This window comes from Vicugna pacos, chromosome 15, assembly GCF_048564905.1.
Source record: "Vicugna pacos chromosome 15, VicPac4, whole genome shotgun sequence".
Classification (NCBI taxonomy): Eukaryota; Metazoa; Chordata; class Mammalia; order Artiodactyla; family Camelidae; genus Vicugna; species Vicugna pacos.
The window spans coordinates 34,352,352-34,375,236 of record NC_133001.1 but is presented as its reverse complement, the minus strand read 5'-3'; the positions used below and the strand labels follow the sequence as shown (position 1 = coordinate 34,375,236).

Here is a 22,885-nt window from a genome sequence, read left to right as displayed (position 1 = left end):
CAGTCCTAGAAAATAATACTGCTTTGATAATCAAATCACTAACATGCTGTCAAGTCTCATGTCAATTTCAACTGTAAATATTTTTTATTTGGTGGGGTAATACCCTCAGTCGGAAAGCAGGGATTTTAAAAGGCAGTTTATAGTCCATAACTCACTTTTGCAGATTATCAAATATTTCATAGGATTTGGATATTGAATGGAACTTCAGTACTAAAAAATAAACTCAAAGCTAGTATTATTTTTTTACAGATGTAAAACCTGCTCTTTGATGTTCTCCCAAAAGCAGAAAGATAACAGAGGGAAGAATGTTGTTGTTAAGGCTAAATGAAGAGGCAGAGTTGCCAAAACAAACTCCATTAACAAAACTGTGATGCCCAAGTAAACTGTCAAAGACAACTGACAGCAACAGAACAGGACCGATATACCAGTGCGTAAATCAGCAAGGCCCAACCTACAAACCAGTTCACGTCTGAAGAATTTACTTGTCACTTTGGTGGGGAGAGAGCATCAAGATGGAGTTCATATCTAAAAGTCAAACCACTTAAAGCAAATCTAAATTAAGTCTTGTCACCATTCATAGGTCTGTCTCCTAAAATCTTAGGCACAAAGCAGTCTACTGTAACACTGACATCCATATTAGTTTCCAGAAGAGGGCAAGGGAAGGAGACAAGTATTACATACATTCACAAGTTACCTTTTAAAATTAAGACATCTCAATTTTTTTCAACAAATGTAGAAGAATATTTATGGGGAGAAAAAAAAAAGCTTTGTTTATTGTAAAGTCAGGTCAACTTAGGTATTAAATTGGCAATGAATAAGGAACACACACAGCCCAATATCATATATTTATAGTTCATACACAGGTTACCTTTGGCATAACTTACTGGATTCCATGATAAGGGTCTAAAATGTTTCTAGACGGAATTTAAAATTTTCTAGATCTTTAGAGGGCTAAAGGGACATTGGTCCACAGTTGTCAAAATTCAAGGAGAAATAAAGGTTAATGGGTATTTAATTTCCATCTACACTTTCTATTCAACAGATTAAAAAAATTTTTTAAACTCCTGAATCATTTCTAAAAGGATTAAGGCAACCTCCTTTATGTTAAAATTCAAAATAAAGCTTTTACAAAAGATCTAAATGAAACTTCTATATACAAACTCGTTTAAAACTCTCAGGATCACAAAACTACCATTGCCAACTATGGCCTTCACAGTTATTCTAAGTAGATAAAACATATTCTCCCTTCTTTTAAAGATGAAAATAATTTTCTATTATTTCATCAGTTTTCTATTATAAAAAAAGCTGTGATAATGGGTGTGTTATATGGTATAGTCTCTCAATTACCATGTTTAGCCCTTACACTAACTTGCCTTTGTATGAGATATATTATTCTCAAAAAAAAAAAAAAACAAAAAAACAAATCCAGTGGGAGAAAGAATGTTTAATAAATGGTGTTGAAACAAATAGCTATCTGTTTGGGAAAAAAAATAAATTTTGATCCTTATACCTTGTACCATGTAGAAAAATACATGTATTACTGACGGATTCAAGAGTAAAAAATAAAAATGTAAGTACCCAAAATTCTACATACAATTTTAGGGGGTTCACAGACTCCCTAAAGCCCATCCATGGATCTCAGATTATCTAGAAGAGGAACTGTTAATCATAACGTCTATTAAAATTTCAATGCCAAATACCAGATGTGTTTTCAAGATCAAGTCACGTGCAGAAAATGAAGATGAACACATTAACTCATTGCTGTAACTTTATAAAATCTCCAAACTGGAACTAGAAACAGAGGCATGTCAATACAAATGGACAATGACTTAAAAAAAAAAAATACACCAATTTAAATAAGTTTGAGTGCATACTGTATAAGTGTATCCATATGTCTGTTAGTCTTTCAGAAATATAAAATCAGCTAAATCTGTAGTACTTAATATATGCAATGCTATTCTCAAACTTGATTAAAATACTCAATAAATACAAGTTATGTTTAATATGAATAACTGCAACGTACTTAAAACATCTAAACATAGAATAGGAATTCTATAATATTAAAATGCAATACTTTCACCTGCATTCATCTCATACACAATGGAAAAATACTTGCAGATAATTAGCATTAAGAATGCAAATATATTTTCACTGTGGAAGAAAAATAAGATAAGAAATCATATATTTGTGTAATCTACAAGAAAGCTGTAGATAGTCTACATTATGATATTCTATTTTAAAATGAAAACAATTCAATATTTAAGTTTACAACAAATTTACTCAAGGCAAAAATATTTGTTTATTACAGAACAGGATCTTAAAGTAAGCAAGGCAACATTAGATCAACCATTTTAGGTTTTTTTTTTTAAATGAAGTGTTGCTTTAAAATTGTAATAAAGGTAAACATAAATTCTAACATGCTCTTCTCTTCTTATAAATGGGATGATGTAGAAAAGCAAAGCTTCAATGTGTAGGGATTGGAACCATCTGTAAAAGTTAAAAAACAAAGTTAACAGTTCCCTTCATCAAACTTTCATGATTACCATCAATTAGCAAAGTAAATTATTTCACATTTTATAGTATTAGAAGAAGGAATGTTATGAAGGAAAATTTCTATGTAAGGTAAGGGGAAGATTACTTTTGTTCCTTATCTACTAGTAGGTAAGCTCCATGAAGGCAGGGACTTTGTCCATTTTTACATTCCTATTGTTCTAAGCATCACCTGACACACAGAAGGCACTCAGGAATTAAAGGAGATAGTGTACTTTTAAAAAAATTTACTATGTTAATATGATACACCGAGAAGGAGACAATGCCATTTTGGTACTATTCTTGCACAAAATGCATTATCTCATTTCAATCATGAGAAAAATCACAGAAATAAAATTGAGGGACATCCTACAATGTCTAGCCAGTACTCCTCAAAAATGTCAATGATATGAGAAATAAGGAAAAACAGAGGAACTCCCATAGGCTGGAAGAGACTAGGAAAAAATACCAACTAATTGTAATATGGGATTTTAGATAGGATCCTGGAAGAGAAAACGGGTATTAGTGTGACATGGGTGGAATACAAATAAAATCTAGGCTTAGTTGACAGTAATATGACTAATATTAATTTTCAGTTTTTAATTTAAGAATAAATATTCAATAACAAAAAAGAAGTTTCTCAACTTTTTAGTGAATCAATCATTATAGATAAATAGTATCAGGATTAGGCATATCTTTGTCTATCCAAAGCTCACTTTGCAGAAAACATTACCAATGGCAATTACCCTAAAAAAGCTAATTCAAATATAGCTTGGGAAGTGGGACAAGACTGGAATGTACAAGAAGACATCAATGAGCTGGAAAAGTTCCAGGAGATCTAGTATTAAATCTCTGAGCATCAATGGGGCTTTATAGATTTTTAAATTGGAAAAAAAACCAAAACTGGGTATAATCCACAAAAATCCTTCCATATGATACATTCCTCTAATTTTTCAGACCAGGTAGAGATAATTCTTCATCAATTAATTCTGCAAAGAAATAACTCTGGTACCTTAATGTACCAGAATTTTAGTATTAAAAGCTATTGCTCCTTAAGAAAAAAAAATCCTGTAAAAGAAAAAGCATATACATCAACAAGTATTTGTAAGACAGTCCAGAGGATAAAAAGAGAAATAACTGTACTTGTCTCCCAGGAGTTTATAGTTCATATACTATCCTGAATATTTCTCAAATATACATATAATTTTAAAGTCTTTTAAAACTTTCCATCAAAAATTAAGCCTGACTCACTACTTAAAATTTACTTTTGTGACTGAAGGTAAAATGAGAAGTATTCCTATTTTTTATTTTTTAACTTTTCACTAAAAAAATTTTCAAACATAAAAAAAATATACATTAGTATAAGGAACACCCACATAGCTTTAATAACTGTCAACATTTGGCAGTCTTATTTCATTTACCTACCCTCCACACACTTTTGGGGGGCTGGAATATTTTAAAGCAAATTCTAGATATATTATTCCACCCATAAATCCTTCAGTGTATATTCTTTTTTTCCCCCTTCACTACAATTCATCATCACACCTAATAAAATTAATAACAATTTTTCTCCTATTATTTAGAAAAATAAAGTTTCAACATCCTTTAGATCCAGAATCAAAGTAAATTACACAGCACAAAGCTTCAAAAGTTAAATACTTGAGTCTTCTTTGCACAGTAAAAAAGAGGCCATTTACCATTTCAGAGAGAATAAACATAGTGACAATTTCATTTGGAACAACTATGTGGAATACCATTTTTCATCTATCATATTGGTAAAAATTGAAAATCTGACAACACTCAGTGTTGGTAAGAGTGTTGGGCAGTGGGCATTTTCATATACCACAGGCAATAAGGTAAACTTGTGTAACCTTTTAAAAGGCAATCTAGCAACATTTACCCAAATATAAACCTTTATGCTCTCCACTCTAAGAATACTGCCCTAAAAATACAAAAAGCGCAACTATAAGGAGTTTATTACAGTAATAGAAAAACATAATTGGAAACAACCAGTGTTCATTAATGCAGAAGTGGATAAATCCAATAAAGTGTGCTATATCTCTACTAAAAATAGCTACTCTGTGGTAGGGGTGGGGTCGGGGTGGGGGTAGCTTTGCATGTGCTGATATAGAAACAGCTCCAAGATATATTAAGTGAAAACAGCAAGGCACACAACAGTATGTACAGAAGAATCATTCTACTTTAAGTTTTAAAAATGTAGGTACATACACTGGGGAGGAGGAATAAAAGACAAAAAGGTTAGAGGTTAATGAAAACTTTAACTTCCACTTTGTACCATATGTACTGTCCAAGTTTTTTAACTGTATGTACTTACTGCTTTAAGGACAACAGGAACTATGGAAGTCAGCCTCCAAGATGGCCCCAATGTTCCCTACCTCCTGGTATTCACAGCCCTGTACAGTCCCCTTCCATACTGCACTATGGTTGGTCAGTGTGACCACAAGATTACAATATATGTCATAGTATGTCACTTCCAGTATTAGGTTATAAAAGACTCTGTGGCTTCTGTTTTGTTGTTTTTTTGTTTTCATCTCTCTTTCATCATCTCATTCTGAAGGAAATGAGCCAATGTGACTTGACTGTCCCTACAAAGAATTACGAGTGGGCACTGAAGTGGATTTTCTAGCCCCAGTCATAAGACTTGAAATGACTGCAGATTATAGCTGACTGCAGCCTCATGAGACACCCTGAGGCAGAACTACCAGCCTAACTATATACACAGATTACTGACCCTCAGAAACAGAAGGATAATAAATGTTTGTTGTTTTAAGCTGCTAAATGTTGTGATAGTCTATTACACAGCAATAGGTAACTAATACAAGAATTATGTGGGTTGTGGGATTTATATGCCTTTTTGAAATTTGTACTTCTCTGTATTAAAAAAACTACTAAATGTTATTTTAAAATTATCATCAATGTTTCTGATGGTAAATCCCATGGAATAATTACCACACAATCTACTTACTTGGAACTCTTATCTGGTAGTGATTTAGTGCTGTAAGGGCTTCTACTGCATCAGTTTTGCATTCCCACTCTAACAGCCCAGAAAGCGTTTTGGCAGAAGCTAAAACCAAACACAAATCCAGCTGTTATTTGCTTATCATCAAACTAACCAGAAAACTTTAAAAAAAAGGAAATGTGCACTTACGTTTTGCATCAAACACTTTATATTTGATGAACGTAAGAACTTCATGGTCATTACACAACTGTCAAAGAAATGTAAAACTCCATTAAAAATGTGGCCAACATAATATTCCTACCTTTTTTTTCTCTCCCAGAAAGTAAACTTTATGGCAGCATTTAAGGTTTGAGTCTGGCATGAATGAATTAAGTAAAATATCTTCTTAAATTAATAAGCTGAATGAAAAAATCAATTAAAATAGTGACACTCTATAATCTATGTATATAATTTTAGTGCTGTACAATAAAATCAAGATTTGTAACTAAAATATATACTCAGAGTTGAACCAGGATTTATCAAGTACCTAAGTACCTAAGGTAGGGAATGGAATTCCAGAAAAATCAATTATTTTCTGAAGCAATTCCTACAGTTAGGGGAAAATACAGGGATATGTAAAATTTTTTTATGGGTGAGACTTAATGGCATGATAAAAGCACCTTCTGAATGCAGGAGTAAGGGTACCTCATACTAATTCCAATTCTCAAAAAGACTGAGCCACAAACCAACAAGAGATCAATGAAGGATGGAGGCCAGAAAAGTTAATGGTCAAAGAATGAACTATATTAAGTACCAAATTAGTAACAGAATACTAATAATGTCAAAAGTGGATGATGAACAGAGCAAGACTCTAAAAAGCTAAAATATGATATATATTTTAAAATAGGAAATAGGAACATTCTACACAAATTTTATTTCAGTGCCTACCTTTGTGAAGGTCTCTTCTGTGACACACAGTGGAACATTATAATAATGCAGCACACATGAGGGTGGCTGAATTATATTCTTAGATGCTTGGCCAGCACTTGTAAAGCGATTATTTTTGCTCATTGCAAAATCTTTGTAGCTACTTGTACCATCCTCCAGCTCAAATATTTGACTTGGAACAACTGAATGTTGTTTAGATACACTGAAGATTAGAAAGGAAAGAAGTACAGAACGTAACTTTGTTAGATAAAAAGCAGCAAGCAGACAATCTCAAAATGTTAACATGTATGCCTGCATCAATCTTAACAAATATATAGCTATTTAAGTACAGTTTAAATACTATTCTTAACATGTAAATACTTTAAGTTATAATCAATCACTCATATAGATTAGACATCACTTAGGAAGAAAAATCTATTGAATACATTTTCAAATTAGAAAACTTGAATATAAAAACTTGCTCATATTAAAAAATATGCTGTCATACACAACATTGGAAATGACTATAACTCAATAAAAATGTTTTAAAAAATGCTGTTTTGTAATCATAAAACTAAAAATTAGGTGTATTTAATAAGTAAAATCTAAATTATATGACCATAAGGGTCTAAAATGACATCACTACAGCTGTTAATTGCAGATTTGCCCGCAGTTACATTACAATTTTCTGAAATGGAAATTAATGTCTCTAATAAAAAGGCTAAATATTTTTTAATTTTACCACTTAAGATAAATAATTACCAAACATTAAGTCTTTTCCCAAATAATTTGACATTGTTAAGGTGTGTGACAGCTCTTTCTACAGCATACTCATCACCCATCTCTACCAGTGCTGTACCAGGAATGGTCTTCATAAATTTTACCTGTAAATATGAAATTCCAAAAAAGTTAACATTTAATCCCCTTTTACAGTAGCAGAATTTCTAAAAGATAACATAAGTGGTTGCTGTCAAATAAAGAAGATAACCTTGAATCTTAACTTTATTCTGCTGTGCTATTAGACACTCATCAAAGTTCAATAAAATTAATTAATTAAAGGAAGACTATAATTCTATTATATAGCACATTGAAGAAGAGCACAGGCTTATGCTGACTGTCATTTATTAATTGTGTGATTTGGGGCATTTTACTTCAGTCCTCTGAGCCACAGTCTTCCCTATAAAATGGACATGATAACATTTGGCAGGACTTATCAATATTTATTCATTCAATATTTATTAAGTGTCTAATATGTTTTAATAATTATGCACTGTGCCAGGTACTGGGGATTTAATGGCAAGCATAATAGACATGGTCTTCTTGAAGCTTATACTCTAGTAGGTAGGTTTGAAATTTTAAAGTAAATAATAATTAACAACTATTCAGAGTGTTTAAACAATAAACACTCTAAAAGCAATAAGCAAGATACCATATAAGAAATAATACAAGATGGCCTTGAGATAGCATTGCCAGTAGGAAAGTTTGCACTAGGCAGGGGCAGCTTATTAAATAGGTAATACTAGGCAGGAGGGTATAGCTCAGTGGTAGAGTGCATGTCTAGCATGCATGAGATCCTGGGTTCAATCCTGAGTACCACCACTAAAAATCGAAGTAAATAAACCTCATCTCCCACCCCTCCAAAAACAGGCAATACTTCACAAATTTTCATGACATCTTTGACAGAGGCCATACTTATCCTCTTAAATACTATGCCAATTTTAGTATATAATGCTGTAAGTGTTAGGTGGGAGAAAGTATGACAGCATAGTGCCTACCCCTTGGGAAGTCCCTAAACAGTTATTAAGTACCACTAACATTCATGACACTTTGAACATACTTCTTTCTTACTTGCTAACATCAAAGGGAAAGTGGGAATGTATTTATGCAACAAATGCAACATAGCATTTATATCTATCAATTTGGATGAGCTATCCTAGCATTTTTATACTACACCTGTACTTGAACAAACCCAGCTGTAACAGGACTTTTCAGCTTTACTGGAAATCAACTGTCTTCTTATGGGCAAAATTTCCCTCCCTTGATTTAATCCAATAACATGCTACAAATATAATAATGACTAAATATATATGTCAAATATGTAGTTCTTATATTAGTACATTTCAAAAGAAATCAGAAAAAATTAACTATATATAGATTTAAAGGATTATGATGGCTTGAGTTTAATGTATTATATTGTATCATTTAAAATGTAAAAATTTTTTGAAATGTGCATTGAGAGAGACTAGAATTATTGAAATAATATAAAGAAAACTTAAGTTTTATTAGAAAAAGTGATTTGGGTTTCTAAATAATGAGATAATTTAGTTCATAACACAAAAGACAACAATCTAAAGATGTTGATTAAAATGCCTGATTCCAGTTGTCTACGAACGTGAAAAGCACAAACAGATAAGTAACACTACATAAAGGTTAAAATATAAATTAAAGCCCATTTAGTTGTCAAGTATGTGGTTTCTAGGCCTTAACTAGACACCCAGAAGTCTAAAAAATTTATGTGAAAAAATCTGAATTACTTTTCCCAATGTTGCTGAATCTGCCCTATGTATTCTTGGTTAGTTATATAAGCAGAAATATCCCATATGTTATCCCCTAAACCAAATATGGAATTTTTTTCCTTTAAAAAAGATGTGGTCAAGTAGTAAATTCTTTTTTCAGAGATTTTCAAGTTGCTCTCTCAGATCAAGGAGAATTAATGTCTCAGATCCATTTAGAATTAATTAACTAAGAACTAAGAGTACCAACTCCATACTCCCCTCTCCCACACTCTTGTGACTCATACACTTGTACTTTTTTATTGTTGTGAAAAACACACTAAAATCACTTTAAAAAACAGGGGAAAAAAACATTACAACTATATCAAAACTCAAATAAGTGAATGTATCAAAAACTGGTAATAAGCCTACCAATTGTTTCCCCAGTTAAATTTTCCACGATTCTTTCAACAACAGCTTAGAATCTACTTTGTGACAGGGACTATTCTAAGTGTTCGTGAGATGTCAATGAACAAAAATCACAGACCAGGGAAAACCACAAAGCTACCCAGTGAAAATAAAGTTACAATTTTAAAGATCTTCAAAATATATAAAACTGAAATGTTTTAGCACTTTTTGAGTGTAAGCCTCCAGACAGAAAAGTTCTGGACACCTTCTATCAAAGTCGGTCAGTTACAAATACTGACTGAGCTAAAAGCATGTTGTTCCTCAGAAGATACCAGGACTCCAGCACTCAGGAGGTAAGTATGTAAATCTAGAACTCTCCTAAGATTCATGGCTGTGGCCACACTGTGAGGCATATTTATGTGTACCTGGCTCCATGAAAGTAACTGCTCTTTCAAAACCCCACAGTTCAACATGTTGAACGCTAGAATCTCTCTAAAATGATTTTTTAAAATATGGTTTATGCCTCTAGTATGCTGACTGATTAAACTACTTACCGTTTTGGACTTCTTTTTATATTAGTAATTTAAAAAATATTTTTAGTACCAACAACCTATACTGATCACTTACCAACAAAAAACAATTCCTAGAATTCCTACCTAATGGAGTTCTAGCTTATGTGGATCACCACTGAAAGAACTTGCGTGTTCCTAAATACAAGGAGAAGACACATATATTTGCAGCCTTTTCAGATATTCCTACTACATATCCTAGCAAAAGAAGCTAATATAAAATGAAACTTACCTTTTCAATATTTCCATATAAGCAGAATAGGTTGAAGACTCTTGAACAATTCATTTTCAGTTGATGTAATCCACTAACCATTACAACTGAACCAGAGGGATTTCCTCCATGCATGTAAGAGGAAGAAGCCTGCGGTAATGGATATGCAACAAGCTCAGGTGTATCTCGAGAGCCCATTCTGTAACGACTTGGTAAAGGTAATAATGGACCATGGGATCCTATTAAAAAAAACAAAGGGGACAACAAAACACAACACAACTTTAGTAGATACACTTCACCACATATAAAACAAACCCTTAATATTAGCTAGGTGGATGGTATGTCCAAGGAAAACTCAAATGAATATTCAAATATAACCTGTGGAAATTAACAAAAATCTATATTTATTTTGCACCAGATCCAATATATGTTGACCTGCACACACCTGCATACACCAGGCTTTAAGTTCATATTTTTAAAAAATTATAGTTTAACAAAAAAGTATACAAGACCAGGCCATATATGGAGGGGGGAAATCAGTGCAAAACTTTGGGCCACTGTATATAAATTATACCTAAAAAACAAAGAAAAACTTCTGCCAACATCTTTTAGAGGATAATACAATAAAATCTACAATGAAATCTAGGAAACTATCTTCATACAGATATAACAAAAAGAACATCTTCAGTTCCACTGAAAAGTTGTCCCCTTAAATATATTTTACTATAATGTAATTTCAGGCTAGTATTTTATTCTCCTAATTATAATTTAGGAAACTACAACCCTAGATTTAGTTAATACCCCCCACCGCTACTCAGAGGTGTCATTACTGAGCAACCTCCATTTTTTGAAATAACATCAAAAACCCTCTAGAAAATAACACGTAAGTATCTAAAACTGTTGTCACAGAAATCTGTATATCTTACACTGAGAATTCTTATTAAGAATTAGCTTACTAACTCTGGAATAGTTTTAAACAACTTTAATTTATTTAGTTTTCCCACCCATAACAGATTAGAAGTAACAAGAAAAACAAAGCTAGAGTGAATTGGAATAGACAGGAATGAGGAAGTCCAGAGAAACTGTGATACTGAAAGTATGCATGGGGCACACTTACAGCAGCAAGAAGAGAGGCATAAAAACCCAGAAGAAGCAATTAAGATGGAGAGGTGTAACTCTAATATATAAACCTACACATCTTAGCTGCTCCTGAGTCAGTGATTACAGACACATACTCTGGGGTACACTGCAAATTCTCCTGATGTGCAAGAAACCAATCCAAAATCTCAAGTCCTTTCCTCATTTCTCAAGAAGTACAAAATGTGTAATACTACTGACTTTCATTTTTATCTAAGACTAAGGAACACTTGTCATCTATTGAGTTACTAAGAACTATTATATTTTGGTATCATAGCACATTACAGCTTATGGGGACTCCAATTTGGTATTCAGTATCCTAAATACGGCTGCCATTCATAACAACACAGCAACACGACCACTGAGCACATACAACATGGTGTAAATTCCTGAAGTTTTATGGAGGAATACTTTATGAACACACCATCAGTGTTGCCTTAAATTGGTCACGGTTTTCAACTGCTCTTATTGCTGGTAATTGGTAGCTTATCAGAACAATCAACGTAGCTCATGATGAGTTACTGGTTGGCAAATGTAAGTACACTGTCCTCCAATTTAGACTATTACACATATACTGAGGTCAAATATCAATCATTCTTACCTCTATAGCAAAAATATATATACATGTTATACTTCACCCCCACCACTACCATTTGCTTATACAGTATGACATTTCAGTATTATCACTAAATTTTCTCACAGAAAATAGAAAAATGTATGGAAGATGGGCAGTGGAAGTTTCCACTCTGCTTAAGCAGACCAAGGTCCCAAAACTCTGAGATCCACTGCCATAGGTAACAAATTCAGTGCAAAAGAATACCTGATGTTTGTAATTATGATATTGAGCCATCAGGATTAAATTATGTTACTTACACTACCTAAATTGTCACCTATGTTAAGAAGATAAGGAAAAAAAAAGTCTCTTAAAAGCTTTATATACTATACTTTTCTATATTTTCATGCAAAAAGTTTTGGTGCTTAAAAAATGAATGCTTCAAGTTTAAAAAATCTTACTTATATGGAAAAATACTACATAAATGGCATTTTGAAGATTTTGAAGGCATTTCCCATCTTTAACACTTTAAAATCTTTGGCCCAGGAACCATATCCAAAAATGCCAGCAATTAATATATAAATTTTTCTTGGGCTCTAAGCAAACAAATCTGTACATTCTTTTTTGCCACTTTTCAAGTATGAGGGTTTCTACCAGTTCCTCTCACAGGGCTGGGCTTCCCAAATTAAAAGATTTAAAGAATTCTGAAATCAAAGATTTATACTGCTATATTAAACTAATGAATAAATTCAATCTATTAAATAAACCTTTTCTGTTCCTTCTCACATACCATTATAAAGGAAAAGTCACCTCTTATATGACACCAAAATGCAAATAAACCTGTTTTTGTTGAACTGCTGACTGAAAGGATACAGCTGTGATTTGCAGCATTTGTAAAAAGGCTCCGTATCATTAGTACCCACTCCTGTCTTTGCTTTTCCCCCAATTTCCTCATCTTACTTCTTTCCTCTACCAATCTTTATTCATCTCTCTCTCTCTCCTATACCCTATTCTGCTTACTTCCCTAGGAAAGTAGAACAAATTTTCTTTTGAGTTAAATGTTTCAATGGATGTAGCTCAGAACGGACGCACCTACACCTTACCACAACCATTCCTCCTGGCAGGTGTCTCCAGAACCTGAATGATCCCTATTTAATAAATGTCATTACAAAAAATTGTGCACCTCTTAAAGTAAGCTTACATTTAAAAATTTATACACACACACACACACACACACTCAATAAATCAGAGCATGAAAGTGACAAAGAACTTCACAGTAGACTTTTTAAAAATATAAAGCTCCTCTAGGGCATATAACATATTCTTCTTTATGCAATTTTTCAGTAAAATTATCTTATAAGCAAAGACAAACCTGAAAAGCCATACTGAGAAAACTGTCTGTGTCAACACTACTACAGCAGAGTTTTTCGTCCTTCACTTACACTTTCACAGATTTCTCTAACCCACTTTGGCAGAACATGTAACCAATTTTTAGCCTTAAGATGTCATGACACATTTATATGCTCCACAACCACACTGCAAACTTGTGATCAGTCATTCTTTTGTAGCCCTCCATTAAACAAAGCACAGTAGTTTCCTAATAAGTGTTTCTTTACTGTAGGATCAAAACTACTCATACAACCACATTTAATATTTACTCTGTAAAAGAAACAACTAAGGAAAATGATCAAGGAACACACTAAAACGACTGTAGTAAGATTACCATTCTATACCACATTGTTCTGATAAAACATAGAGATTGTTTCAATCTCTTCTGCAATATAGACTACCACAGAAACTTGAATGAATACAAACACACAGACACACACACACACACACGTAATAAATTCCTGGAGTTCAAATAAAAACACTAGGGAATAAGCTAAAACTCACAGCTAAAAATGGTCAACAAATATGTATACAACATGAAAACATTTTGGACAACAGGCAACACTGGGGTTTTTTTGATAATAAATCCCCGGAGTACAAATAGCAATTTCTATTTTCTACCACTTTTAATACTACTTCTAACTGTACTTTAATTTTAAACCACAGAATAGGTGAGGTCAACAACTACTGCTAAAAACTAAGAAATATTTAAAACCACAGAACCTATATCCAGTTAAAAGTTTTAGCAATAACAATTCTCAACATCTACTTACAAAGACAACAATCTGATACCTAACTTTTCTGGCAAAGATTATTATTCTAGGTTTCATAATCTTATCAACAGAGCAAACATTAAAACTGAGTTGTTTTTTTTTTTTAAGAATTAAATACAAATTTAAGCAAAGCTGAAATACCAACTGTAGAACTAAAAGAATTAAGGGTCTAACCAAAAACACGTTTCCTTTTCAACAAAAACACTAATCTCTCTGCCTTTATTATTCAAAATTCCTCTTTGCTCATAATCGCTAGAATGGGAGAAAATACACTTAATGATCTATACTTCTTTTTGGTCCTCTAACAGACTAATTACTAATCAAATATCTCTAATCAACAAATCAAAACAAAACAAAATATAATGGGAAAAAAGCTTTCAATCCCAGTGAATAGCTCTCGAACCTCAAAGATTATGAGCTATAACAATAGCATAAGAAGACAAAGGAATTTAGACAACTCCTTTGGAGTACATTTATGAAGAACTGATCCCATAAACCAAGTCAGGTGAGCAGGAAAAACAAAGACAAGAATTGTGCCATTCTTCATCAGAAATGCAAAAATTCTAAAAGTTTGTCTATACTACCTTCCTTCTGCCTTGACAAACTTACCATAGCCATCATGTCTAAACGAAGAAGGGTGTTCTCCCAAAATGGCTTGTCTCTGGCGACCCTTTCCTCTATCTGACACAAAAGTAGAAACATGGTTTTAACAATTTTGACCCAAGTACTTAACAGAGTTCTCACATGGGAAACACCCATTCAAAACATCCATTACAATTCATAAAAGAAATGTGATTCCTGGTTAACGTTAAACATCCATTCATATCCAATTTAAATACAAACAACAAAAGTTTAAGAAAGTAATTCTATCTAACAAATTCCACTTAACTTGAAAATGTCTTTTTGGCAAATGCCAAATACAGTCACACTTTCAAATTTAAGGAAAGAATGGATACTTTTCAGAAAGTGAATGTACACAATGCTAGAGTTTGACACTGTACAGAAGTTTTTACCAATACATGTCTTTAAAACAAGCTTTAAGTGCAGTACTTTTGAAAGACAGTACCTGATGTATACTATTAGCTTCAACAGCAACACATTTTCAAAGTGGGCTTCTTTCAAGAAGTTCAGCATAAGCCAACAACAACCTGTATTACATGGTTTCACAATCAGTAAACACAGAGTATTTTGTATGTATATACACATATTTACAAACACCTAGTGACTTGAGAGCTGGAAATTTGCACATCACTGGCCCATATTGTATCATGATTGGTCATTGTCTATAGACCTTAATACCAGCCAAGACTAGGAGCACCCCCCGAAGTTTAAATATGCAAAGTTAACGCTAACCAAGGGGGCTACATTATTGGATGAGAGTACTACAATACTCCTAAAGGATAATTTTTATGCTAGCTACTTTTTAAGGAAAGGCATGCCAATTTTCCCAAAACTGAGACATCAATAAAAAAAAAAAATTACTTGTAAGTTTCTAAAATAGCACTTCCTATGTTAGTAAATTTAAAAATCATTGTATAATACTTTTGGAACTTTGTTGATCAAATTATAGTGTTCACTAAGACTTTTTTCATGTATCTTAAGAGTCTGGTCATTCTAATCTTTGAAAATTCAAAGAGAAAGGCTTTCTCTATATATCCTTAGTCACCTAAACAAATGAGGTTTATGGGAGATGAGAAATACTTTAATTTTCACTTCAGTCTACAGAAGTATCATTTTAATTACCTATTCCAAGTTATCACAGCACTGAAAAGGACCTAGGAGGTCATCTAGTTCAACTTTCACTGAGTATACAAATTATCTTTACATTCTCCCTGGGACTGTCGACTGGGACCATCTAGCCTCTGCTTACCCAACACCGATAAGACACTCACTACTTTCCCTTACATTTTCAGTTAGTCTTAAATCATGAGAAAATTAATTTTTATATTGTACAGAAATTGAACCTCTTACATATATTCTACTCCATTTAGAGCCTCACAGTCTTTCTCATTACTCAGTCTTTCTCCAAAGATCCTTCTGAATGCTTAGAAGTTATGATCCTCCCTCCATTTCCCCAAAGTCATTTCTTGATCTTCAGTCTAAACACTCAACAGTCTTTCCATTACATGGCTTTCAGCATCATCATTTAAGTCTCACTCCTCTTCAATCAATCCAGTCTGTTAATCCATTCTGCTAACATTCCTCTGCTTAAGCATGCCACCAAATGCTAAATTTAAGTCCTTATCTGAGCTAAGAACCTTAAACCAAAACCACCATAATATTTTCATGGCTTAGTTTTATTGATACAGTTAACTGTGTGCTATAAAGGAAAGAACACTGGATTGGGAATCATAAGATTTCAACTTAACTACTAATTTGTTATATATCATAGAAGCAATCTTCATTCATAAAACAAAGGAGTTAGAGTAGATGATCTCCAAGGTATCTCTCACCCAAACATTCTCAATTATTAATAATTCTTTTTATTGGAAGCATTCACTACCTAATATAAGGTGACATAAGAAGTGTGAGAGAGTCAAACACTGAATATATCAGTCTATAAATAGTGGTTTGTAACCTTTTCATGCATTCATCTGAAATCTGCTGGAAGTGTGGACCTTTTCTCCCCCACAAGATGCACATATACACAAGGTTTGCTTAACATTTCTGGAGGGATTCTCTGGAGTCCAGGCTAAGAAATCTTTGCACTAGAATGTAATTTGAGCTGAAAAGAACTTTTAAAAATGAGGTCTACAAAAGCACTCTTTTTCTTTTTGGTAGAAAAAATTACAATTCAATATCAACTTGAAGCTGAAGTCACTACAAAAATAAAAACAAACTGCTATAGTCCTGTGAGACAAATATTTACCTGTAAGAAATTAGAAAACAAGAATTCTTTTCTCTCAAAAGCTTTTCTCTCAAAAGCAACTGAAATTCTGTTTTATCTCCTTTAATTATATTTCCCTATTTAAATATCTACCTTACATATTTCTAAACTTTTCTGATTGTAATTCCTTATATGAAAATCTAATCTAAACTGGTTTTGTGTAAACTTTAGACTTTTTGAAAGAATCGATGTAAACACTATTAAAATAAGAAGTATGTCTATAAATGTTTTAAGAGACATAAAGAGAAATGGAACCAAAACTATTTCAAATGAGTTAAAAAAAAAAAAACTGCATGTTCAATAACCAACCGTAATTTGACAGAAGTGAGAGATTTCTCATCAACCACTTGTTCTGTTGTTTGAGTACTAAGGCTTTGTATTCCAACAGTGTATTCAACTATACCAAGCCTATGCCAAGCAGACTTCTGTGAGTAGTGAAAAACGTGGGGTCCAACCAAACCTGCTTTACCAAACAAACCTCTCTGCAACCCCATGCATAAGGCAAGATGATTTCCTGAGAATTGAGAATTAAAGGGGCCAATCAACCAAAAGTCTTAAATATCTGAACATGCAAAGGATCACTGCAATGTCTCATTTTTTTTCTTTTGGCAAGAGTACATGCACTATGGAGTCTACTGCCACAAGATACTTTAAATGCCATAAAATTTTTTCCTAGTTTATTGACTTCTACAGACATACTCATCTTCGTGAGTTCTTCCAACACATGGTTCAAACACTGATATTGTAGTTGAGATGTAGCCAATACTGCAGCCCCCTTGTTTTTACAAGATCCACATTTTGATTTGTATATTCCAGAATTGCCACACAGTCAGTTGAACAATTTTGTCAGTCAAACCTATGCTCACGAAATCTAGCATTTATAAGTTATAGGTGAAAATGCACCTCAAATGAAATGCTCTTATTTTCTGATCTATCAAGTTGAAATATATTCTACTTTGAACACGTTACTTTCACCTACATCTGAAATATCAAAATTTCTAGTTACATAATTAACATAAGTGATAACCTTAAATTGTTACAAAAAGTGACAAATTATAAACAGCCACTTTACAAAAATCAAACCACACAGAAAATCGTCTTTTACATATAACGCACCTTTTTCATTATTATGTTACTCTACTCAACGTCCACAATTGAGAAAACAAAAAACAAAAAAAAGTAAACTTAAGTGCAGCAAGTGTGCACCTTTCTAATCTTTTTATCTTTAATATCTGTGTGGATTGGTTAAGCATTATAATTCCCGAGACCTGTAGATAAAGTGGCCCTGGTTATTTGTCAATTAACAATTTGAATCTAAGCTACAAACAGTTACAGTAATGGGAATTAAGATTTACAACATTGTAGATAAAATCTAGCATCCATTAATGAAAAGTTTTAAATTCTACAACTGAAACCTTAAGGGAAATCAAACCAATATATACATACAACTTGAATAAATGGGCACAGTCTATCATGGTATTCATCCCATGCAAGTCTGAAGTACTGTTAAGTGTCCTCCTTTAAAAACTTGGGGTGATGGTGCATGCAGTATGCAGTCAAGGTGAATTGCAAGTCTGAGTTTTTCAGAGGGCTTTTTGCTGATGCCGATGTTGTGCATGATGAAGTGTAGAGTCAGCCTGCTGGAGTCCTCTATCCTTCTTAATGCCTCGTCCAGCTTGGGGGAAAAGTCCTTTCCTTGGAGAAGCAGTGTGCAAGTCTGCAGTTTTTAAGGAATATTCTGAATCAGTTTCCTCTCCTCCAAAGAGAGAGAGCTGCTTGGAGAAATGCAAGTCCTTGAACTGCGGGCGTGCCTGTATGTGTGGGCTCCTTGTTGAACTAAATATAAATAACTCATTACATACCAGTAGGGGGCACTAATGTTCAAGGTTCTTTTCCAGCATTACAAGGCCTTTTGCAACAAAAGCTTCACCAGCAAGGTTTTCATTTGAATGAACTAGCTCATAGAAAAAAGGAATCTAACCACATGTAAAAATTTGTCAGCAGATGTAAGTACATTCTAAAATGCATAGAATACTTACCTCGTCTTCCCAAATATGGTTTAGTGTAGTCCCAACTGTCATTGTCATTCCTAATAACATTGAGACGAGTTGGCTGTTAAGATTAAAAAGAAAGTAAGTTCAAATTGTATATCCAAAGCGTAAAAATTTCTTTGGCGAGTGTTCAAAAAAAATATTTACCCGTGCATATTCAATTTTTAGTGTGCAACATCCAGCATATATATCTGCTCCATTAAGTGCTGCTTTAGCTTTCTGGGCACAAAGGACTGATTCAAACATAAACTCTATTAAGGAAATTTGGTTTAAGGTGTTCAGTATTTATCTCTATTCTCTCCCTAAGAAATGGACTGAAAAAAATCAGAAATAACTCTCTCATTTCTGGAAGTACTTTGCCAAATAAAATTTATAGATGAATTTTAGTAGGAGAATTTATTCTTAAGATCAAGGGTACCAAAGAAACCTTAATACAACCAAACTGTATACATTTATCCTTCTAGGTCATCAGAAGTACTTTATAAATTGGGGGTGGGGGAGGATGGAGCATGGTCCCATTCCCTAGCAAAGGCCAGCTCGCTATCTTGAAACAGGAAATATTTTACACCTAAAGTAGGAAGAACATTACAAAGAATCAATATAACACAAAACAAATATTTGATTTTTCATACATTTCTGAGAAGGGAGGTTTATAATCATTTTCTTAATTTTATTGGTTTTAAAAAATTACTTAAGTCTCTAATTGTTTAAAAAAAAAATCTACAAAAGTGGTTTAAAAAAAAAAAAAAAGCAGAAATACCTTGCCAGAACTAAGCACCATTAAGAGGCTGCTGTTTATCCCTCCCTACCTTTTTCTATGAATACATACAGGTTAGGGGTCTTTTTTAAATTATTTTTAAAACGGAATTACACTATATGTACTATTTTGCAACTTGCTCTTTTTACTCAATATATAACAAATTTAACATAGAGAAGTAAGTCATACATAAACCATGACCGTCATTAAAAAAATTTAAGGAAGAAAGTCAAGAAAGGTTCTATCAACTCCATTGTTTTGATACTTCCAAACTAATTTTAAAGAGAGATTCAGAAGATCCATTCAGGGTAAATTTCAAAAATGTACAAGTATACATATTATCAAATAGTGTTTTTCCTCCCCATTAAAAAAGCAAGGCACACTAAAATCAAGCACTGGATTGTTTTATAGCAGCAAGTTATTTTATGAAAAATAGTAAAATTCTCTATGGGCACTGCAGTTTCATTTTTTAAATCTAAGATAAATAGATGTGGGAAGCAGTGGGGGAGAATAAACAACACTTCTCTAGAAATGATTAAGCAGGAAAAAATAATCTATATTACACAGCATTCACACCCATCTATAAAAAATTCCAAATAAAGGATATTCAACCATTGCTTGTATCCCATTTCTCTTGAATATAACAATACGTTGCACTTTTCCAACAGGGTTGCATACAGTATATAAAACATCCTACAAAGGAAAGAAAGTAAGACTTCATCATATTTTATGTTTAGAAAAATAATACAGGTATACTGTTTTACTTTACTAAAAATAAAACTGTCAAGATATCATTTCTATTAAGTACTAATTAGATTTTTAAAAATTGTTACTTTAGTAACTCTAAAGTTATTTCCTCACCTACACAATATATCCACATTAGAGAAGTTCCAATGAAATATTTGAAAAGCATTATTACTTTTTTTATCTCCTAAATTAATCCTCAATTTGTACTTTCTTAACAGATGCGTAAAAGAATCTCTGACAATACACAATTAATAAACCAAAACTATAATCAATTACTTTGTTTTTTCCAAATGTGCTTTTGAAATGTTTAATCTTATAACCACTTAAAGTAATAAATGTTTATTAAAAAGTAGTAGTAGAACAACTCGGTATTTCTTTTTCAAGGACAATGGCTATAGAGGAAAGACTCAGGGAAGATCATCTATATAGTATTAAATTTCACTAACCAAGATGCCTCAATTATCTGAGAATCTAAATACCCACTTAGGAACAATTCTTCAACTTTCAAATTTCTTGAGCACCTACAATTACCCAGCCACATCACTAGGTACTAAAGATACAGTAAACAAATCAGAGTACTCATAATACTTACATTCTTTTTCCTTAAACACCAAATACTGCAAATATATTACTATTTATCAGTAAGTCTATAAATATTATAAAAGTAAAGAGATATATAATGCCTAACTAAATTTAAATAGTGTCTTATGCTTTGTTTTGTGTCCCAGTATCACGTACCCTTACTAGCAACTGTACTAAGTGAAGCTCCATTTACTGTGATTTCATTACAAAAATCAAGTGTCTTTGTCACTAGTTTATTATTAAACAGCATGTGATTATTATGAAGTAGAAAACTCAACTGGTTCAAGACATGAATCCTTTTAAAAACCCTATTAATATCACTTTTTGAAAGTGTGAAGAAAAGAATTTAAAGTAAATCGGATAGGTTTCTAACAAGCTATCTCTAAACAGCTTATAACAATAGTTGCATCTTACTGTACTATGAGATTCTGTCATTACCTAATAGATGCTCTTAACACATGTGCTGGCATATAACTGAGATATTTCTTGGATCATTTCCAACAAGTCTAATACTTTATTATTAGAAAGAGAGTTAACACTGATCTTAAACAATAAGATTTTTAAATGTGCTTATTAATAATGACAACTGTGCTTCTGACCTTTTCATAGCTTCAGTGCTCATCATTTCTTTGTGCATTAAACTTGATAGCCAAAATTCAGATTAATTTTAACAATTCTTTTTTAAAAACCCACTCTTTTCAAATATCTAGATGGCTGTGAAGAAAACTACAGGTTATTCACACAAGGCAAATTTCAAAATCATTTTTAATTTACTTTGTCTTACTAAAAATACACACCACCGTGATTGGATAAAGAGGATTCTGAATTGACAGCAGAAGAACTTTGTTGCCTCCTGACGGATCATCAGTATTTCCTGGCCGAGTGATCCTTTTGCTTGTAGAATAGTTGAAAAAAGCTTGCTGCCCAGCTATGTACACAGGTTCATCTGCAGCAAACGTCACACATTCTTTGGCACTGTCTACGTTCTCAAATTCCACTAGAGCCTGCCGTTTAAATGGCATCATCATCACATAGCTGAAAGGCAGATGGGGAAAGAATACCCTAATATAGCAAGTTCAATTAACACTATTTTTCTCAGTCAAGTAAAAGAAGACTTTAATAAAAATGTGTCAAATCATACAGATCAGTAGTCTTCACAACCTATATCCAATGTTAGTCAGCTCTTAAATCATCCAAATAAAATGTGGTATACCAGGTAGATGGTGCATATTTGAAAGCTCCTCCTCCTATGAGTGAAAGCTTTTATCTACCTCATAACTCTCAAGTGCAATTCTGTTATCAGTTACTAATAACGCCATCCAGTTTATTCCTCAGTATGCCAACTCCAAGCAGTATTAGAAAATATCTAGATAAAGAAATCAATAGATAAACCGTAACAGAAGGTAAACTGTCTCTACTGAATTTTCCAAATAAGTGTCATAGGAAGAAATGACTACACTTTCATTTATCTCACTAAAAATAGAGAACCAAAAGATAAAAAGAACTACAAACAGATCAAATTTCATATAATAATCTCCTCTAAAATTCTTAAATATTTTTAAATACTGAAGAATCCATAAAAAGATATTCACCTCAATATGGTAATCATGGATGCCTATGGGTAAGAGGATGAAGTATTTACCTTTTGGGGGGAGGTAATTAGGCTTTTATTTATTTATTTATTTTAATGGAGGTACTGGAGATTGAACCTAAGACCTAGTCCATGCTAAGCACGCACTCTACCACTGAGCCATACCCTCCCCCGCTGAAGTATTTACTTTTCATTGTATACTCCTTGGGAAGGAGAATATATTTTAATACATGAAATGAAAAAGAAATGGAGGGAAGAGAGAAATGAGAACACATAGATCAGAACAAGGAAACAACATGTTCCCTATTCACAGGAACAAGGAC

At 32.8% G+C, this 22,885-nt stretch overlaps 1 protein-coding gene across 4 annotated transcripts in view; it reads right to left on the bottom strand.

The window, feature by feature from the left end:
* Positions 1 to 1,755: 1,755 nt before the first annotated feature.
* HNRNPLL (heterogeneous nuclear ribonucleoprotein L like) overlaps positions 1,756 to 22,885 on the bottom strand; it is a 33,777-nt gene continuing 12,647 nt past the window's right edge. For 2 of the 4 annotated variants that reach the window (XM_072937888.1, XM_072937890.1), the window contains exons 3-14: positions 21,769 to 22,006; positions 20,250 to 20,335; positions 19,033 to 19,129; positions 18,874 to 18,946; positions 15,014 to 15,095; positions 14,557 to 14,624; positions 10,117 to 10,334; positions 7,178 to 7,299; positions 6,437 to 6,638; positions 5,699 to 5,756; positions 5,516 to 5,614; positions 1,756 to 2,487 (exon numbers count right to left, since the gene is read on the bottom strand). In XM_072937888.1, the coding sequence (XP_072793989.1) occupies positions 2,432 to 2,487; positions 5,516 to 5,614; positions 5,699 to 5,756; positions 6,437 to 6,638; positions 7,178 to 7,299; positions 10,117 to 10,334; positions 14,557 to 14,624; positions 15,014 to 15,095; positions 18,874 to 18,946; positions 19,033 to 19,129; positions 20,250 to 20,335; positions 21,769 to 22,006 (1,399 nt within the window). In that variant the 3' untranslated portion in view covers positions 1,756 to 2,431. Of the gene's footprint in view, positions 2,488 to 5,515; positions 5,615 to 5,698; positions 5,757 to 6,436; positions 6,639 to 7,177; positions 7,300 to 10,116; positions 10,335 to 14,556; positions 14,629 to 15,013; positions 15,096 to 18,873; positions 18,947 to 19,032; positions 19,130 to 20,249; positions 20,336 to 21,768; positions 22,007 to 22,885 lie in introns of all 4 variants that reach the window. The other 2 variants (XM_015248952.3, XM_072937889.1) reach the window with 2 other exon arrangements.